This window comes from Danaus plexippus (genome assembly GCF_018135715.1).
Source record: "Danaus plexippus chromosome 22 unlocalized genomic scaffold, MEX_DaPlex mxdp_27, whole genome shotgun sequence".
NCBI classification, from domain to species: Eukaryota; Metazoa; Arthropoda; class Insecta; order Lepidoptera; family Nymphalidae; genus Danaus; species Danaus plexippus.
The window spans coordinates 1,582,594-1,603,437 of NW_026869855.1; the positions used below are offsets into that span (position 1 = coordinate 1,582,594).

The following is a 20,844-nucleotide window of genomic DNA, read 5'->3' on the forward strand; positions in this document are numbered from 1 at the left end:
TCTCAAGAACAACTAAACCACCCCAAAACATCGGAGTCCAAAAAAAATATTCATACCAAAAGTATTTATATATTCATTTATTGGGAAACACCTATATTATAATAAGTTATATCGCAAGACTAGCTTTTGCCCGCGACTTTGTTCGCGTTAGGTTCATAATTAGAAAGGCATAGTTGAGCAGGCGACGTGTTTCGATTAAAAGGCAGCAAATAAACAGATTTTGAATTTATTTTGCAATTTTTTTTTTTTGGTCGAACGAATTCAAAAGTATCCTATATCCGTCTCCTGGTTCCAACCTACCTACACCTCCCTACAAATTTCCAGCAAACCCGTACAGCCGTTCTTGAGTTATACATAGTGTGACTAACACGATTTTTTTCTATACATATATAATATTAAAACGATTTGCCAGAATATTCTACTGTCTTTTTAATATCGAGTGTATCAATAAGAAACGCTTTATATTAAGAGGAAACACAAATATTATGAAGAGATTACGATACATGTGCAAACAAGGCTTGTTAAACGTATATTTTTGTTGAAACAATAGAACTTTCTTTGGTTTTACTATAAAAAATTATAAGGTTCAATAGCTTTGGTTAGCATGGGTGATAGAAATGACGTGATAGGAACAAATATTATATTTTACTATAATCAACCGAAAAAAATCTATTGAACTTTAATAAGGTAGCTTAAATCTTTCTTCCCTGATATATATCAGTTAAAACTCACCATGTTGATCGGAGCATTGGCTGCTAAGAGACGATATAGATGTCAAAGATGACTTGCGACTGCCAAGTCGTGATGTAGAGGGCGAGGGCGGAACCGAGCCACCTTCCGCCCAACCACTGTAGCAAGACTTTATATCGCAAATCACCTGGAATATACAAAATACATAACATATATAATATAAATATCCAGCACTTGGCTATTCTATATGATTTTGACAAAACCCATCCAGTTACTATTTCAAACGTCACTTTCTAATACGATTACAAAAAAATTGTTATATAGGGTAAAATCCTAAATAATACATGAGCCGAAACAAAACGGGACTAAAATTTGAATATTGGTAAACAATATTTGTAATTATAGATTCCAAAAGAATAAAAAAAAAATCTTAAATTTGAAACTAGTTTGAATCTTTTTTGTATTTTTTTGTCCATTATTATCACATAGAATGAATCTGCAGGCTCTGGACACTAGTTATCGTTAATTAATTAGTTAACAAATCGAAGATTCTCCGGCATTTTAAGAGTAATCAAGGTATCTTTAATTCAGTCAAAACCTAAACTTCGTGCACGTCCACTAGACGGGAGTAACAAAAAAAAATTACAGAGGCATATAATTTTAGAATATTTCTATAGTTTTTCTAATTGATTATATTGAAATCAGACATAAATTTATTATAATACATACTAATACTTTCAAGGAAACATGTCTAATAATTACGCTGAATAAAAGACCATATCTAGTCTACTCGGAGTAGGAACAGGCTATGCATTTCAACAAATACCTGTAGACTCCCAGGGGGTAAACTCCGAGGTTCCGAAATCTGCCTCGACAACTGTTCTGTTCCCTCTTGAAGGTGACTGACCTCTGCTAGCATTGCCACTTCACTCTCCTATGTTCAGAAAAAATATCTCATATGACAAACACTTACTAATACTTGTATTACATGTATGGATTCCTTTTCTAAAGCATCCAATAATATTTTATCGTCTTAACAGAACAACTGGTCTGTACCCATTAATATTCTCATTCTAATAAATAGCAATTAAAAATTCATAGATTCGAGTGGGATCTGAAATAGCAACTTTTATTGAGTGAAGCGATCGGTGCGGTACGGTACAGGTCAATCATTCATTGATAGCATTTCGGCAACAGAATGCTTTAGTCGAGGTTTTTTTATTCGATAGCCCAGTTATCTGTGGCAGTATTTATCAAACAACATCTAGATAGGACCACCGAATTCGATTTTAGGGCCGGAAAACGGAACCCATGTCCATAAAACGGTTCTATACAAAACGCTCAAGTCGCTTCATTATGCGATGCAAAGGTCCATCTCCTAGTATATTTCCACTTGCTATATTGAAATATGTGATAAATCTGCTCATACTAAACCATGACCTACCACAACAGGACTGAGAAGAGACACGAAGTTACAGAACCGGCTCCGTTCTTCTATCAGAGCGGCCTTCACCGCCTTCTCTTCCATCTCCTCCAATTGCTGCTTTCGTTCTTGGATATCCTTTATAAAAATAAAACATCACACATGTCTCACACAAATACATACACTGCAAAAAATATAATCAAACCTTTATTGATGTTAAATTGTTATCAATCGATAAATAAAGAGATCAAGATACATCGGTAACCACTTCCAGTATTTGAAATATAAAAAAAAAATACATTATAGTTTCCGTTTAAACCAAACTCAAAAAGATCCCCAGCCGTATAATATTGTCACACAAACCTGCAAACAAACGTCAGCTCTCCGCTTAACATCCGGATTCGTCCGCCTCGCTTTCCTAGCGTGTCTCTGGGCATCATGGACCCGCCTGCGCAGCTCAGCCCTGGCGCGTTTACACTCACGTGCGTGTTCTCGGCTCAATGCGCCGGTAACATTACAACCACGACGCCATTCATCAGCTCGCTCCGATAATGGAGCTATAAGACGCTCCATCAACGTGCTAGAGTGAAAATTATTGTTTTTTTGATATTTACTTTTAGACAGAAATGTTTTTAGACGAGACAAAAGTAAAATATTTTAAATAGCACTATTTCTTGAACACAATAAATTGTACGATAGTTTGTTTTGGAGTTCACTATAAGTAATGTATATAAATAAAGAATTAATTATTTTTTTCGGGGTTATTTAATTTTTCAACAGCGTCACAAATTAGGAGAAATATCCAATGAGAAATATGTCCAATTAATATCGATTATATTAATTGATAATTTTTTTATTACAAAATAAAATATATAATAAACTTAATATATGTTATAATTATTACTTTTAAAATATGCTAAGAGTTTTCTTTAGGCATTATATATATATATGTATATATATATATATATATATAAGTAACAGGTATCGTATGTACTTAATTAATATATAATATACCTGATAAATGTCTTCATTCTCGTCTCTATAGCCCTGTGTCTGAGGCAGACCCTTGTCAAGGCGGTTCCTATTTCCTTTGTGGCTCCTGTAACAAATAAACAAACATACATCAATTATTTTACTACAAAATTTCTGCATGTATTATTGTACTCAAACCAAAACATGTTTATCATTAAAAGTCATTCTCCCGCTGCTAGGGGATATCGTTAATTAAGATTTATTGACATAGCTTCTATATAGGAAAAAAACATTACATGCGTATTTAAAATAACGCTAGATATACACTACATTTCCAATAATAAGTATGATACGTGGTATCGTAATTAAAAACAACCTTCTATAAGGATTTCTTCTAATAAGAATGTATAGAGAATATAGGATATAAGAAAAATATCTGTGACAGTAAAGTGAGTACCTAGCTTAATGAATAAACAACGCGATAGAATTGCTAATAAATAATAACTTATTCAGTTTCATATCATTAATTAAACTGATATAATCAACATATAATTCAAAAGTAATTCCATATATATATAAATTTTCAAAACATTATTATAATACAAGATTTGTTTGTAAACAAAAATTTTATCGTTGAATTTGTTAATAAGAAGAAAATCTCTATTTACGTGTTTTGTGTCGAGATAGGAACAGGTTTTAATGTTTGAGACAACAAAGTGTCAATATTTTTGATAAGATTGACATTTACCAAGACCCTGACCGAACGAGTGATCTCATTTATAAATTAGACAAAAAAGGAGATCAATTTAGTAAATTTACGATCTTATTTATTGAAATATAAGAAATGTAAAATAAAATAAAAAATCACCTTAACGTGACTAAATCATCACGTTTCATAGTTAATATAATATAGAGGTATAATATATAACGTAGCATAGAATCTAAATGAAAACAAAACACAAATTCATTAAGAGATTTCTTTGAATTGTTAAAAAAAAAAACTTTATAAAAATAAACCAACATTATACAGAAATTGATTTGATTTATTACCTATATGAATAATCTTATCAAACACCTGCAAAATATCTATCAAAAGGTTTTTACCCCCGCCCATAAACATCACGTATAATGCCAAATTCGTATACAGAACATAACATATTTGAGCCAGTCAAAAACACTCCCTAAATGTACAACATAGAGTTACTTTTAGGACAGGAATGAATTCGTATGCAAAAATTGATGAGAGAAATCTTTGTTATCTACAACGAAATGCGATGACCTTTTATTGGACGACGATGCAAATTATTATATGGTGTATACCTAAACATTATTTTACACGACGTCAGGATCCATGGCACTCGAGACTGCGCTGCGTTTTATCATATAAGAACATTGGGCACTGTGACCGGCTCAGTAACATATTAGATTTTGTATCGTACACACTATGGAGGTCTTGATGAAGAGATTTTTTTTCCTATTTGCTTTGTTATCCGCTGGGACTGAAACCTTTGGAGGTTGGTAAATAACGATTGTTTATATTTTTATATGCATGGATAAATTTATTCTCATTCTCATTTTTCTTTTATCTATATGAGAAAAATTATAAAATCATCTTTTGTACAGAGCTCGAAAATAGGTATTTTTATCGAATGTTTTTTCTTGCTTACAATTTAAGAATTATTTTTATTTAATAAAATTTTATTGTTAATTTATAATAATTATGTTATATTTATAAATAAAATATTTAAATAAATTCATATATCGTAAGTATAAGAGCTAATTCATTTCTAAAAAATCTCACATAATTTATTTTTTAGTTAACAAAAATAAATGTAACGGTATTTTTACTGCTTTTCTTTAAGTATTTTTACTCTTTTATTTTATCTTTTATCCTTTAACAAGCGAGGAATATTTTATGACAAAACTAGGAACCAGCCCCTGCTTCGCACGGTCTCTAATTATGAGAATTATTAAATTTACATTATGATAACTTTCAAATGGTAGGCCCGATTTAAATGATTTAAATAGTAATTTACAGATACCGATGAAGGCTTGAAAACAAAGTAATTTATTTTGATAAGACTTAATACCGTATCTATGTAAATTGCTTTTCAATAAACGCTTTAAGAATGCCAATTTTTAAAAGTTGGAAAATGGATATAGTATGTTATCCTTAAGAGATAGACATATGCCATCGCGGACTTTTCTGTAGACCTATATAAAATACACAATTCCACCATACATTGTTTTGTTATATCTCAAAGGGTTTTAGCAGCGTTTTCGTTTAAATCTGACAGACGGCTGATTTTTTCCCGACATCTTCAACAAATATCGTTAATGTACACACAAATCAATACAAAACCTTAGCAAATTATAATAAAACCTTTTTCAAGAATCACGCTATCGAGTGATGAAAACCGCTTGACAATTGGTGCAGTAATTATTCTGTTTATTGCGAACAGACAGACAGACAGACATTGTCTTTTTCTGTAACAATATTTAAAATATATATATAGTACAATTATATAAGCATATATCTATATATAACTACATATATATCAAGGTAATTTATTTGATAATAATTATTATCATTTTAAACTTGTTTAATATAAACAGGTAAATATATAAAAATATCCAAGCTGCATATAATCAACGCTCCATTGCTTTTAGCCTGACCTTATATTTTTATATGTGTGTCGTCTTTTGTATAATATTATTTAATTATTAATTTTTAACTACTATTCACTTTATTATTATTTTTATTTTAAAGTTATAGTGTTACCCCTTACACTATAACTTTAAGGATTTTTATAGCGGGGGAACAGTTTTTTTTTATTATAATTAATAATAATTAAAATTTATATTATTACAGATTCATGCGATAAAATAGACAGGCCGCCTAAACAGGAGACGGGATGCTGCGGCCTTGACGTGGCAGATGACGATCTTAAAATCAGTGAGTATATGCCGTAGTAACATATCCATGGCAACTAAACCACATAACATAAACATAAAATACATTTACATGAAATGCAAATTAATGCTAAACCGGTTTTAGTATAATTGACTTAATTTTATATTCATAGAGATGTGTCACCGCTATCAAGCACTATTGATTTGCTAACTTAACTATATCAACTTATTAATGACTGTATTACAAAAATATATGCATTCTTCTTATTTGAATTTATTAAGCGATTTTTCTATACAAGTCTTTTGGGTTTTTGAGAATTATATAAAAACATCCAATCAATCAATAATAATCTCATATTTAGAGGTTTATCATGATATTATAGTAAATATTTGAAGCTGAGCAGGGAGAAAATTAAAAAAAAAACTCGTTTTTCATTATTACGTAATTATCTCAAGTAACAAATTGGATCGTTGTAAGGTAGAAAAATAAATAAGACATCCGTTATTATTTTAATGATTTAATATATATATATATATATACCCTTTGTTGATATTCTTATATCAACACTTGCATTATCCTTAAAGTAATATCATTCATATGAAGGCTAGCTGGTAGTGTGTAAGCATTGAGCTCGCCTTGGCTGTAATTCGTTTAAAGTAAATAAATAAAATGTAATGCAATTTTTAGTTATACTTAAACAACGATTACTTTATTAGTACTTACTTACTTAAGTAGTAAAATAAAACGACACAGTCTGAATCTTAGCCGGAAACAGATTCAATCAAAGGCGACATTAAAATCTTAAATTTCAAGTCTAATCAGTGCATATAATAATTTATGTATGAATATAATTAAAGCGGTTTGATTAAAAGACATAAATGTAAACGAGAATACATCTTAACCCTTATGTAGAGGTCGTTGATTAGAATGGGTTATTTAAACAGACCTTTATATGAATCAATTATAATTATTGAAATAACTTTAATGTCCATTTAAATGAAACTAATTATATTCAGTTTTACTACGCGTGCTTTATTTTTGGTTAAAACTACATACTCCCGACGTTTCGGTTACTATTCAGCAACCGTGATCACGGGCGGGCGGGATGTGAAGAGAAATTTTAATGTTTACAGGTGGTGATGCTGCTATCAACCAGTTTCCTTGGCTGGCTCTAATAGAGAATAAAGATGAAAGGATTACGTGTACTGGAGTCTTGATTAGTTCCCAGCACGTGTTAACAGCGGCGCAGTGTAATTACCACGGACCGTTAGTATATACTTTATTTATTTGATTAATTTCATTTCATCTAAGCTTGATAAATGATTTTTATAGGACAAAAATAAAATTTTTACATCATCATTAATAGAAGCCGTTTATTACAGTGTCAAAGTACGTTTGGGTGAATATAATAAAACCCACTCGGGTCCTGACTGTGTGGTCGTCGATGGTAAGCAGGTGTGCAACGCTGGTGCAATCACCATCCCCATAGCCACGGTCAGATCGCACCCTGATTTCCAACGACCCAACCACAAGGGACACGATATAGCTCTTATCAAACTAGCTGATAAAGTCCCTTTCAATGGTAAGAACAAATAACACACTAGTGTGATATATTAACATTTATTTAATAAAAATAAAAATATAATAGTATTAAAAAAAAAATTAAAGCTGTATAACAAAAGTGATGCTATCTTTTATAGATAGCAAAAATTTATGTAGTGATTTTTGCAGACAATTTAGTAATATATTTGACTGTTCAGTCGACAATAATACTCGCTAATATTAAGGCATTCGTTAATCAATTATTATTGTATGAATTTTAGTTTTTTTTTTTAATTTCAACCAAACATTTTAACCAAGTTTTAAATAAATCCGTCAAATGAAATTAATTTACATAAACAATAATTCCATGCTCGCACTGTAACTGACTTCTTCCTTAATGCATAACGCCTTTATATTTTTCTTTTTATAAAATATTTATCATACTTATTTATAACACCTTTATTAGGCGCATGTTAATTAATAAATATTTACTAATATTTAAGGAGATATAATATTAGTTATACCAAAATTATCATAAAGATTTACCAAATAATTCCTTCAGCTTTTGTAAAGAATATCTTGATTACTTAATAGTGTAAACTGTTTTTTGTGCTTCCAACTATAGAATTCATTCGTCCCATATGTCTGCCGACCAGCGATGTATTGGTGTCACCACCTGCGAACCTTCGACTGGTGAACGCCGGCTGGGGCAGCAGCCCTTCCAGCAGCTATGAAGACGATGTGGTCAAACATTACGTTCAGTTGCCGTATGTTGATAAGGAGGTGAAGCACTTTTATTTTATTGAGATATTCCTTGAATTAAAAATTTTAATAGATTCAGGTTCTTGCCGAGCAGAAAACTTTTCGTTCTGTATTATATAATTAAAATTTTCTAAGTATCAATATCAAGATCTCTATAATAGATTCATTGGCGTCATGTTTCAAAGATCAGATCAATCAATCAATCAAAATCAAAGAGAGATCAATCTGAAGTACAAAAAAAAAAAAACAATTTCATCGACTAGGAAGTTTTTTTTTTGTAAATCGTAGTAACATAATCAGTAACGTGAGTTGGATTAGATGGATCGCTTAACATTTGATAGATATAAGCATTAATTTCATATGTAGTATCGCAGTCTGAATTAATGTATATGAAATATTAAGCACCTCATTTGGTTTATTAAATTAACATTTCCAGTACATTCGGTGCGATATTAAAAATTATGCAATATTCTTTATTATTGCATTACTAATAAACATCTCTCTCAAGTTAAACTTATATATATATATATATATATATATATATATATATATATATATGTCAAAACTTTCAAAAACTCAACCAGAATAAATATAGTTACATTATTTTAATCAAGACAAATTTATTAATATATTATTCATAAAAGATTATCGAAATATTATAAAAATATAGAGACGTCCCATCTATTTCCAGACTTGTTCGAAGGTGTACAGTTCGTTGAAGGATACATCATATCAGATAAGGGATAGTCATATATGTGCTGGAGGTGAAAAAGGCTTAGATTCCTGCCGAGGTGACGGTGGCGGACCGCTTATGTACAAGGATAATGGTTTGTACACACTAGTGGGTCTAGTCAGCTTCGGCAAGGTACCTTGCGGTGTAGAAGGTGTCCCCAGTGTGTACACAAAAGTGTACTCCCACACCCCATGGATAGAGAGTCTCACGAGATCATTATAGTTATAATTTAATATGTCATTATGTATTAATAATGTGATATTTCTTTAATTGGCTTTATAAATAATGTGATAATTATGTTAGTTTCATTTCATATTTACTTATTTTTCTTCAATCTAAAACGGAAGAAGCGGTAGAAGTGGGAGCGAGAGGTGTAACTCTCTATAACCTACTAAATGACTTGAAACGTATTTCGAAGGCAGCCCTAGTAGGTTATTTTCAAATTGAATTAGGTAGAGAGTCGAGCTTGACGGATGAGCGTTTAACGCGCGTTAGATAGGGCCCCCTTGAACCTACACCTGGGTCGCAAGTCCCAGGCACTGTTGAAGCTCCTCTCCCTGCAATGCGATGAACCCGGCACCCGCACGGTGAATCCATTGAATGCTAAGAGTTTTCGTCTCATACGCTTATACATAAATATCAATAAAGATTTTTTTCTCGATATAATAAAATGAGAGAACTGAGAGAAGGAACAGTAAACTTATTAAAGAAAGAATAACTTCATTGAAATGATCACCCCTATAATAATGTTAAGAAAATACCCTTTTTGGTTATTGATACTTTCAAGTTTTGTAAAAAACATAGTAGTTGTCAAAAAAAATCACTCTATTATCTGTAGTCTGTTTGTAATACATATTTAAAAAAAAAATCATTTTTTACTCATTTCACATATCAATACGTATATATATTTAAACTTTTATCCCTTTCTTTGTTCCGGCTCATCTTTGAAACCGCTCGACCTTTGAAGGAACTTTTAGTTGCAGATACGTTTAGTAAAACAGAGTAAGTCAGTCTGCCCTATTTCATATATATTTTTTTAATTTCAAACCCTCGCAAAAAACAAGCCCGGCTAGTTATTCCATACACTGCTTCATATATATATAGGCTATTACTAATCATAAAAAATATACATATTTTTTCTATGTATCTCATTGTAAGTTATGCTTAGTTTTCATGAAACGAAACTTTCGACCTAAAAATGTTAATGTGTCAAGTTAGACAAGTCACCGTGTTCTCAAGGTGATACGGTTAAGTACGATGAAAAAGTGTTCGATACACTTATACACATAATAACATGCAGTAATTATATTGAACTGTCCATGAATAGTGAAATGCTTGTACACTGGTTAATCTGAGATTTAAATATATATATAGACACTTTTTCAACAGTGACTAAAACCAGAATTCAGTAATCTTAGTCGGACGAGTTATAAAATTCTAGAAATTTCCAATGTTTATTGTGTATTTCTTCTAAATTATATCAGAAGCAAAACTAGTGTTACGTTTAATACCAGAATTGGTGACCACTGATGTTAAACAAGTATGTTGAGATATAGTTTTGTTAGTAAATATAATTAAGACTTAAAATGTAGACAGACAGTCTGTCTAGCGGATATGTGAATGTCGTTCGTAAATTACAAATATAGTATTACTATAATGGAACATACAGAATGCATGAAAACGTGCCTGTATATTTTTATTGATGCAACAAGAAAAAAATAGTATTAAGTCTCCTGAACCAATGAAAGCCTAAATGAAGTATAAGTTATACACCCACCTTCTCGTTGATAAAATTAACTGTTCAAAACAAAACCGGTTTGGAATCAGGGGATTCGGCTGTACGAAGTTCACAGTGGAAAATACTATCATATGTTTATATGGAGGAGTCAAGAAAAATTCGTTTGAAACAAGTTGGCATCGTCACGCTACAAGACGTCTCTCATTTTTCATACAAAAACCGGTGTTAAAACAAAAACTTGTCAATATATGTAATATAAAAACTTTGAACGCTGCGTACGTAGCTTTACGATGATAAGACTAAGCATAATTTTTTTGTAGCCCTTTAATAATAAAAATTACGAAACATCTCTAACGAATTTCAAAAGTATGTCTGATTCGTTACAAAAATCCAAAGTAGAGCATTTAAACTGGCAAACATTGCTCTTTGCAATTCTTAATTAATAATTATAATACACAATAGCTAATGGTACAACTAATTAGGATATAATCATAAAACAGACATCGCGGTGACGTCATCACATAGTAAAACTCTGTATAATAATGATCAAATCAATTTAAGACACATGGCCATCACGTACGACACTACCTATTATATATTATAATAAATAAAATAAACAGGTTTTTTTTCATTGCGGCATTAAATAATCAATAATGTTTTCACGATAATAAAGTGAGAGAGAAATTAGAGGCAACATTTACGAGACACCTTCAATTGTAAGCTATGAGACGTGACTAACAATAGATATTGGGACTGGTTCTTCGCTTGTTTGATTTGTGTCTCAGTGTTTGATGACGTCATTGCAAATATAACCTCAGTGTTCAAAGGCAGATCGCTGCAATGCCACCGCTATCTCTTGAAGCCCGTCATGTTCATATTACGACATGATTATGTACTCTTTCAACTTACTGAGACAATTGAAGACAGAATAGAAATGTTTTGAACATTTTCCATTTTCATTTATTATTTTTTTCCAAGCAATAGATACCATAATTTTTAATTTGTATTTTCAATAATATAATTAATGTAACAGAAACTCAGTATATCTGTTACTGTTTAGAACCTCCAGATACGGACAATTTTTTAGATTAGTCCATTAAATGCACTCGGTACATCGAAACTACTAACAATATTGCATTTACATAAAACGAATATTATATGTAAAAAAAAAAGGTTCTATCTACATTTTGGACTTAAATTTGAAATAAAAAAAAAATAGATTTACCTACCATATTAAGACACGTGTAATTATTATTCACAAAATATATAAAAGAAATATAAGATAAATAATAGAAAGCATTGATGTAGTTAGGAATAATTAGAAGAAACTGTAACATAATACAGATTGTCCTATATTCCCCACATTAAGGATTAACAAAATAATAATAAAAAAATCAAGAGAAAATCAAAGAGATCAAAACAATTATCGGAACATTGGTAATACAATAAAATTATTTAATAATATAAGGAATAGTTTAGAAATAGTTGCGATTAAAAACTCAAATTATATGAAAGCAGACTCTGTGAAATAGAGCATCGTAAGTCAGTGTGTCGCTAGCGTTGTGAGGCGCAGGACGTGTGACGATGTGATTTATACGAACAATAATAATATTAGTATAAAATGTTAATACTATATGTGTTGTGTATATTAGTTTCTCAGTATGGTCAAGTTCATGGACGTAAGTTTTTACTATGTTTATATCGTATATACAATAAGTTTACACAGTTTGAGCTATATACATATATATAAACATATATGTTATGTTTATATATATGTATATTTTCCTTACGTGCTTTTTATTTTTGTAATCACCGTCTGAGATATAATTATTTAATTATATATTTTCTTATATTTAATTGTTATTGTTGATGATGTTTTCCTGATAAAACTAATGATTTCATCAGCTAATGATTTGATTTTAATATACATATTAAAATCAAATTAAAATTATATAAAATATATATTTATTTAATTATGTTTTTATCAGTACCATGTCCATTTAAAATACATACAATTTAAGACTCGCATGAAAAAAAATATGAATTTACTAAGAACAAGGTGCCGCATATATTGTATATATATACATATTAGTTGATAAGAATATCAGCTTTTGTGTATTCAAGCGGTATGGTTAACTTTAGTGGTAACTAGTGTTTCTTTTTTTGTACTTTAATATTAATCTTATTAATAAATTACTATAAATAATACCAGGGACACGTTAATCACGATCGTTACCAAGTAACTGACAGTCGAACATAACTTAATATTTTAAAGTGAGGATTGCCAATCGTCTTTTTAAAATAACAAACTTAGATGGTTCTAGACATTTCTAGATTTGGTTGTCCAAAGAAACTAACATTTTATATAATGTAGATAATAATTGGTATATCTTCAGCTATTATTTTTATCAATAGAACCTTTAAAAAAAAAATTGAAACACTTGATTCAGCTGTTCCACTAATATTGAAAATATATTTAATGTATAAGCAATAACAAACACGGTTGTTTAACTGACACCCACCATCTTCATATGTAAGGCAGTAAAAAGCAAACGTATTGATTTTTTCCTACAAGTTTTTATCGAACCAAAGTTTTTTTTAAATAAAATTCCAACTCAATACTTTAACTTTCGGTTTTTTTTTTAATCCTGCCCCACGCTTGAGAACAAATTATTTATTTAGTATGCTAACATTGTATACATTATATCTTATACAAAAACTATATTTATATATATATATATAATTATGTATGAGGAGTGATATATGATATATATGAAAAAAATTAAATTTAAAATAAGGGAACTTAATATGAAACAATTCATCGTAAAAATAGTGCGATAAAACCAGTAATAGTCTCAAAGAATAGTTAGGTATTAAAATGTTTATGTAAATTTATTAGTTAGAGAATTGTTTCACTTGTTCCATATTATATGAACTAAATGGATATCTAGGTAAAATTTGTTTTATGTTATAATTAACTACAGATGTATGAAATGAATTAATACGTTTCCGTCTTATTGAGATACGAGATATGAAAACAAAAGGCAGACAGACGCTAGCTACACTTAAAAGATATGTTGTCTTACAGTCATTGATATTCCAATACGTTTGTAAAATAAACAGATATTGTTAAGATCCTTTTGGATTTGGATGTCAGAATATTGAAAAAAAAATAATCATTTCAACAGTAATTTTGTTTTCATTTCAGAAAATAATTGCAATAATCCAAATGGAAAAATTGGTACGTGTATACCGATCAAGAATTGCCAACCGTTGATAGATCTAGTCACAAAACAGGGTAGAACCGAAGCGGAGACACAGTATTTGATAAATTCAAGGTGCGGATCCCTCGATACTATAAAGGTGAGACAAAACTCATATCTCTTAATCAAAATTAAGATGTAATACAACGTAGTGGCAAAATGAAATTAATGACTCGTAAATTCATAACAATTCAGAGGTTGCATCAAAATCTAAATAAATGTATGAATAATTTAAATGTTATTATCGTGGAATTTGACATCTTGAACGTCCATTATAGCCTCGCGCATAACCAAGTATCCATCGTATTCTGTTTCAAATTTTCACATATATGAATTTCGTCTTTCAGGTGTGTTGTGTGACGGAGTCGAGGGAATTGGAAGATCCGAGATGCTTCAACCCTGACGGCAACCAGGGCATCTGCACTGAAGTCACGACCTGCCCGTCCATCACAAAACTCCTTATAACACCGATATCAGCAAGTAATCTAGAGTTTATTAGAAACTCAAGGTCAGACTAATATTATTTATAAAACTGCTCTTAATTATATTAGCTATAGTGGCTACTCTTATGTTTTTAATCTTAAAATTCATCCCCATCCCATAACCTGACGACCTGATGACCTTACACATATTTATTTCAATTTTAAGCAAAACGATCGTTCATATATAATTTAAATATATATATATGTATATATGATTTATCAATCATTGGTGTCTTTTGATATGTTAACTATTTTATATCCTATAAACATTTGTACACAATAAATCACTTATTGATTAATACAACAAACATATACTAATTATGTATGTAAGACAATTACGAATATTACAACTCTTTTAAATATTCTGTTTTTAGTTGAAATGAATATTTAATAATAGCCTTAATCGGACTTCAAATAAATATTATGCTTTAATACCGGGAAAATCCCTTATTTATATTTCAGATGCCTAGGACCAGCAAAATATAGTGTATGTTGCGGGCCTGACCACGTGAAGAAAGCTGTAATGAAGAACTGCCAGCCGTCAGCAGCGCCTCCAGATACGCGAAGTGATTGCTGCGGTCTAGACGCTTTCTCGGGAAATAGGATCTACGGTAAGTTTTCTTCAAATCTTAATTTTTTTACTTCGTTTTGCGAATACTCAAGGCTCAGTGATCATTATCGTATGATCCCTTCATTAGACGACTTGACAAAAAGTTTACGAATACATAATTTTTCCGAAAATAGAAACTAGCAAGAACCACTACAACTTTGTTCCTTAGACAGGTTTTTATATTACGAACCCCGCCTATAAGTGCTTTGTTTCGTCATTGTTTTTTTGAGAAGGAAGGAATATATAGCCGCTGTCCTGAGAATTGTAATAAGTTAAAACATATATCGCGTTTTACGATACAATATCCTCAACCAAAGCTCATAGAATACTAATGAACCTACAGCATAAATGTATTAAATATATAATACGCGTGTCTAAATATTACATACTTTAAATTTCTTGACGAGAGAGTCCGGTTTCAACACCATAACACAAAAAAAAATGTAATACAACTTACGTAATTACAAAATGGATTATCATAACATGAACAAAATATGGATTAATCACGATTATAACTTATAATAACAATTTACTACAGGTGGGAACGACACCGCAATAGATCAGTATCCATGGATAACTCTGATAGAGTACAGGGATAAACACAATAGAATAAAACTACTCTGTGGAGGTGCTCTTATAAGTTCCAAGTACGTGTTGACGGCTGGGCATTGCGTCACCGGACCTGTTCTGAACATCGGACAACCGTGAGTATCCGAACAGAGCTCCAAAACGCTTATAATCCCCACTATCAACATAAATTCATTTACAGAGAAAATGTAAGACTCGGTGAATACAACACAACGAATGACGGTCCGGATTGTGTTGAAATACCAATGGAAGTGAAAGATTGTACAGACGGAGTGGTCGTGATACCGATCGAGAAGATTATACCACACAAGGGTTACAACCCGGAGGCGGTATTAAAGCGGGATGATATTGCTTTGATAAGAATGGCGAGCTATGCACCGTTTACAGGTATAGAAAAACGATTAACGATATACACACGTTACGATAAGCTATTATTCTACACTAATAAAATTTTTATATTAACTATTTGAATAATAATACAAATTTTATTTTTTCTCAATTATGGATTATGCTGAAGTATACCTAAACATATTTTGCACATTATTTATTATTAAAATAAAACTAATATTTTAAATGACTAACCGTGATCACATCACGTCTACCCGTGATCACGGTTGCTGCAAAGTAACCGAAACATCGGGAGTACGCAGTTTATAAAATAATAAAAACCGATTCATTTAAATGATAACTCGCGAAAGTCTTAGATCTCACTATTTTGTATTGTTTATGAATCATGCTTCTTTATTATTCCAGATTTCATTAGACCGATCTGCCTTCCGACTTCGGATGTTACACTGTCTCAAAAGGATTTGGTTTTCTACGCCGCTGGTTGGGGAGCGGTATCGATCGACGAGAGATTCAGCGCTATTAAACTTCACGTTGATTTACCATTTAGACCGTTAGAGGTGAATTACTATTAATTTCAAAACCAAAAGTTATCACTCGATTGATTGTCCTTTTTACTATATACTGTAGCATGTTACCCAACTCTCATACGTATCAGTGATATAATGTATATTTTTACGTATCGATAATATTAAAGTATGGGTAAGATAAAAAAACAACATGTTGGCAAAATTGTTATTCCAGGAATGTAAAAAGGCCTACAACGTTTCCAGCAGAAAAATAGAACTATGGAATCGTCAGTTGTGTGCTGGAGGTGTGAAGGGGAAGGACACCTGCAGAGGAGACTCCGGTGGGCCTCTGATGTATGACAACGGCAGGTCTTACTCCGTCATAGGAGTCGTCAGTTTTGGCCCCTCGCCGTGCGGCTTAGAGAACGTGCCGGGAGTTTATACCAAGGTCTACGAATATCTGCCGTGGATAAGGACCAACATTAAACCGTGACCACAAAAGTAAAATATTAGATTAAAAACGAGACCAAAATTTATAATTAATAAGATTGTTGGGACATTTGTGCGACAACAATATATAGAGGAAAAGCCAAGATCGGTGACGTCTGATGTTTTGAAGAAATAAATGTGATATTAAACTTAATAAATTTAATCAATTCGTTATATGTCCGAGCTGTCGGTTTTGTGGAATAGTCAATGTCGTTGATAAGTGATAAAAAATACTATAACCAAAATGGCACCCTGGGATACACATTATAAGAAGAATGTAAAGAAACTGCTTGTATATATGGAATTATAAAAAAAAATCAACAAAAGCTTACATAGTGTATTACTTTAATCTATTTTTAATTCTATAATAAATTTTTATTATTAGCCATGTGTATTTTATATTTAAATTTCAATAAGATATAAGTGGTAATGAGAGAGAAAAGTAAAATTAGTATTAATACTTTAAATATTTTCGTTTGTTGAAATAAAAAATCGTTTAATGATTCGTTCACACGTTTCGTTGCTTAACAAAAAATACACACATGTATATAATACCTTGCAGAAACTATGTTATTATTAGTTCTTCGCTTGTTTTTCTAGTCAGTTTCGATGTTTGATGACGTCAGTGACAAATACAACCTCCACGTACAAACACATATTGTCACAATTCAATTACTCTTGAACATTTTCTTTTGACTTTGGTTTTATTCAGCCACATTTGAGGTTCGACAAATAAAGAAAAAAATAAAAACAGAAGCTGTTTTTTAAATGTCAAAATCAAGCGAGATAACAAATAAAAATTGATGATATTTATAAAACCAACTATAGTTCTGAACAAAATAGCACTCAATTTATACAGACAAATGCTTCAGCTATGTCTGAAAAAATCAGCGAATATTAAAAAAAAATATACTTTTTCAATTCAATTTTAACATCAAAAGGTGGATTGAATAATACCTCTTAGCTAGTAAGTTGAACACATTTTGGTGATGTATAGTCAGATACCGGGTTCAATAATGTATGGAATCTTTTTTTATAAGATATATATATTATTAAATATAAATTCAATGTTTAAGATATTGTTAATTTATATTTTATCCTGATGATCTCGAGGTGTACAAGAGAATAAAAATATCAATGACTTCATGAGTACATAAGAAGGTTTATGGGAGTTTTCTACTCACGTGCTGAAAATAATTTAGATTTACATCCTAATGTTAAGGGTTGTGCTCTATAGAAATTGCAAGAAAAAAAAATCGAACTTGCAATTATCTTAGACCACATATGGTTACACTGGTCTATTAGTTTAACATTCAGTCTAATTGTTAGGATTTATTTTAAGAACCAAAAATGATTTCAAAACATTTTCAACCAAATCAACACTATTCTTTGATAGGCGGCAGACTGGAATTATATTGTATTTTATGGAAGCCACGCTGGCAATTCAATGTATATAGAATTGAGCGAATGAAAAAAAAATTAAATACTACAAAAAAATAAAATTGTACCACAGTCATGAAGTTATTTTTACTTATTTCAAAAATGTTCGAAAACTAATACATTTCTTCACTATTGTGAATGACGGTATAAAGAGTCCAAATATTTAAAGCTAAGTATTATTTGTAAAACCAAAATAAAACCGTAGAAGCTATATACACAACGAGAAAACAGAAAGAAGAGAAAAACGAGATTGTTAATTAGAAAAAAAACAATACGAGAAAAACGTACGGAATTGAAGTGATCTCCTTAATGACGTTATAATTATATAACAACAAGACAATTAACATTACATTGAATTGTATACAATTATTTTTATACGATTTGATAAGAGGATTTATCCCTGTAAGGATTTTAACAGAAAATAGGAAAATAAGAAACATCAATAAGAAAAGGATCAAGTCGTGTCAAACACGAGTGAGTGTTCTGTTAGTGTTGCGACCTACTTCACGTATAATAATATAAAGTATATAAATAATAAAATATTAATATCATTGGTCTATTATTTTCTATGTTGATGTGTTACTTGTATATAGTAAATAAAAGTTTTTAATATACATACTATTTATATTTATATATGTATTTGAGTTGTATATATTACATTTATATCTGCCAGGATTAACACATACATTTTCAACAACCGACAATAACGAATATAGTTAGTTGAAATTGTTTAGAAAAATATTATATATACGTTAAAATCGAGTCTCTAGACCGACAAAGCTCCATCTCGTGACGACTTATGGAATTACCGTCTCGACGTCGCGTCGGCCATGTGAAAGTGCGAACGAAAATTAAATTTATATATAAATATAACCACCAGTTTCTATCCAATAAAACGATTCGTTTACCGTTCTTCACACATAAACAAATTAGTTCTTAAACTAACTACTTCTACAAACAATAGTGCTTTGCAGTGGTTCCCAACCAATTTTAGTACTGCAATTCTTTATACAAAGCCTTTTGATTACGGTGACATACTATATCATGAAATTTTATCGAGTCTACTGACGAGTGGATCTCAAAAACTGTGTTGACATCATAACAACTAATAATACCTATAATAAGTGTTAAAATCACACCTCTATAATATAATATCTCTATATATATATATATATATATATATATATATATATATATATATGGTGCTTGTTATAATATGACATTCATAATAATTAACAAGGATTTTTTTACTTTTTCCAAGGAAATATATTGTGTTAAACAATAAAATCTTTTGTGTTGGAAATTAAAATCATACACTCTCATGAGATAGCTGGAAATTAAAAAAATTATCAAGCACCGTTTTCCTGTACTGTATACTAGTTTTCTTCTACATGAATTTCTTCTGCCATGAAATCAGAGATATTTTGCTGTGTTGAGGTCACGACCTGTACATCCATTACCATTGCGGCTGCACACCATATATACAAATAATCACTGCTCAACCTGCCCATACAACAACTAAACCTATATTGTTTAATTCTCACTTACATACTTTTAATCATACATTACGGAATACGAATGTTTACAGACATTTAATGTCATTTGATTTACGATTTGGTAAAATTGTTAGAAGTGCCATCTATCAAAGTAAAAACTAACATTTTCGATCGGCCGCCGCTGGCAACTAGCGCCGCTTCCCAGCCGAAGTGGCCGTATGCAAACTACTCGGTGCATATATTCCATGCAAATAATCTCAAGGACGATCTACGAATCTCGCGATGTATGCGGGAAACATATGCATGTCCTAGTGTTGGAAGCACTGATTCCTTAATAACCCTACCCGTTTAAAACGTCATAGAAACTGAGTTGATTGCCATATGAAAAGGGACTATTTTATTTGTCCATATACTATTCATATATTATATCGGCCGTTTCGTTATTATTGTCTTTCTAGGCGCAATTATATAAGTTTTAATTAGCCAATTAGTGAATTTATTAACGAATTATTGAAAATAATAGCTGTGAGCTCTGTACTAGTGATGTGTCTTTAACGGAATTAATTACGAGTACATTTTCATTGTTGTCTTTTAATGATTAAATTAAAATAATTAGAAAGGGAAGATGTGTAGCCAGTTTAGATTTCTCTAAAAAAGGTAGTGTTACTCCTTTTAATAAAGTATTATGATAGTTTTAATAAGCTAGCAGGTTGTGAACACACAAATAAGTTATTTTCTTTTCCTTGTTTGTTGTTTTCAAATAATAATAATATATTTTTTTGGTCTCTACTGGATATTCCGATTAAAATAACTCAAATAAGCGGTGATGAACAGATCGTAATCGATTT

The 20,844-nt window shown here is 30.7% G+C and overlaps 3 protein-coding genes across 5 annotated transcripts in view; 2 read left to right on the top strand and 1 right to left on the bottom strand.

Annotated features, from left to right (window-relative positions):
- The window catches only part of LOC116773363 (protein MTSS 1), a 103,593-nt gene that overhangs the window by 15,410 nt on the left and 67,339 nt on the right, over nucleotides 1–20,844 (bottom strand). For all 3 annotated transcript variants that reach the window (XM_061528676.1, XM_061528677.1, XM_061528678.1), the window contains 5 exons: nucleotides 3,128–3,212; nucleotides 2,477–2,693; nucleotides 2,135–2,251; nucleotides 1,517–1,624; nucleotides 733–877 (listed from right to left, as the gene is read on the bottom strand). In XM_061528676.1, the coding sequence (XP_061384660.1) occupies nucleotides 733–877; nucleotides 1,517–1,624; nucleotides 2,135–2,251; nucleotides 2,477–2,693; nucleotides 3,128–3,212 (672 nt within the window). The remainder of the gene's footprint in view (nucleotides 1–732; nucleotides 878–1,516; nucleotides 1,625–2,134; nucleotides 2,252–2,476; nucleotides 2,694–3,127; nucleotides 3,213–20,844) is intronic.
- On the top strand, nucleotides 4,441–9,331 carry LOC116773467 (phenoloxidase-activating enzyme-like). Its single transcript, XM_032665916.2, has 6 exons — nucleotides 4,441–4,599; nucleotides 5,958–6,041; nucleotides 7,133–7,265; nucleotides 7,382–7,581; nucleotides 8,167–8,324; nucleotides 8,995–9,331. Exons 1-6 carry the CDS (start codon nucleotides 4,530–4,532, stop codon nucleotides 9,256–9,258), a joined length of 909 nt encoding a protein of 302 aa, XP_032521807.2. The 5' UTR covers nucleotides 4,441–4,529; the 3' UTR covers nucleotides 9,259–9,331.
- On the top strand, nucleotides 12,308–17,446 carry LOC116773465 (phenoloxidase-activating enzyme-like). The gene is made up of 8 exons (XM_032665912.2): nucleotides 12,308–12,453; nucleotides 13,983–14,137; nucleotides 14,385–14,545; nucleotides 14,982–15,130; nucleotides 15,668–15,833; nucleotides 15,899–16,104; nucleotides 16,471–16,622; nucleotides 16,807–17,446. Exons 1-8 carry the CDS (start codon nucleotides 12,396–12,398, stop codon nucleotides 17,062–17,064), a joined length of 1,305 nt encoding a protein of 434 aa, XP_032521803.2. The 5' UTR covers nucleotides 12,308–12,395; the 3' UTR covers nucleotides 17,065–17,446.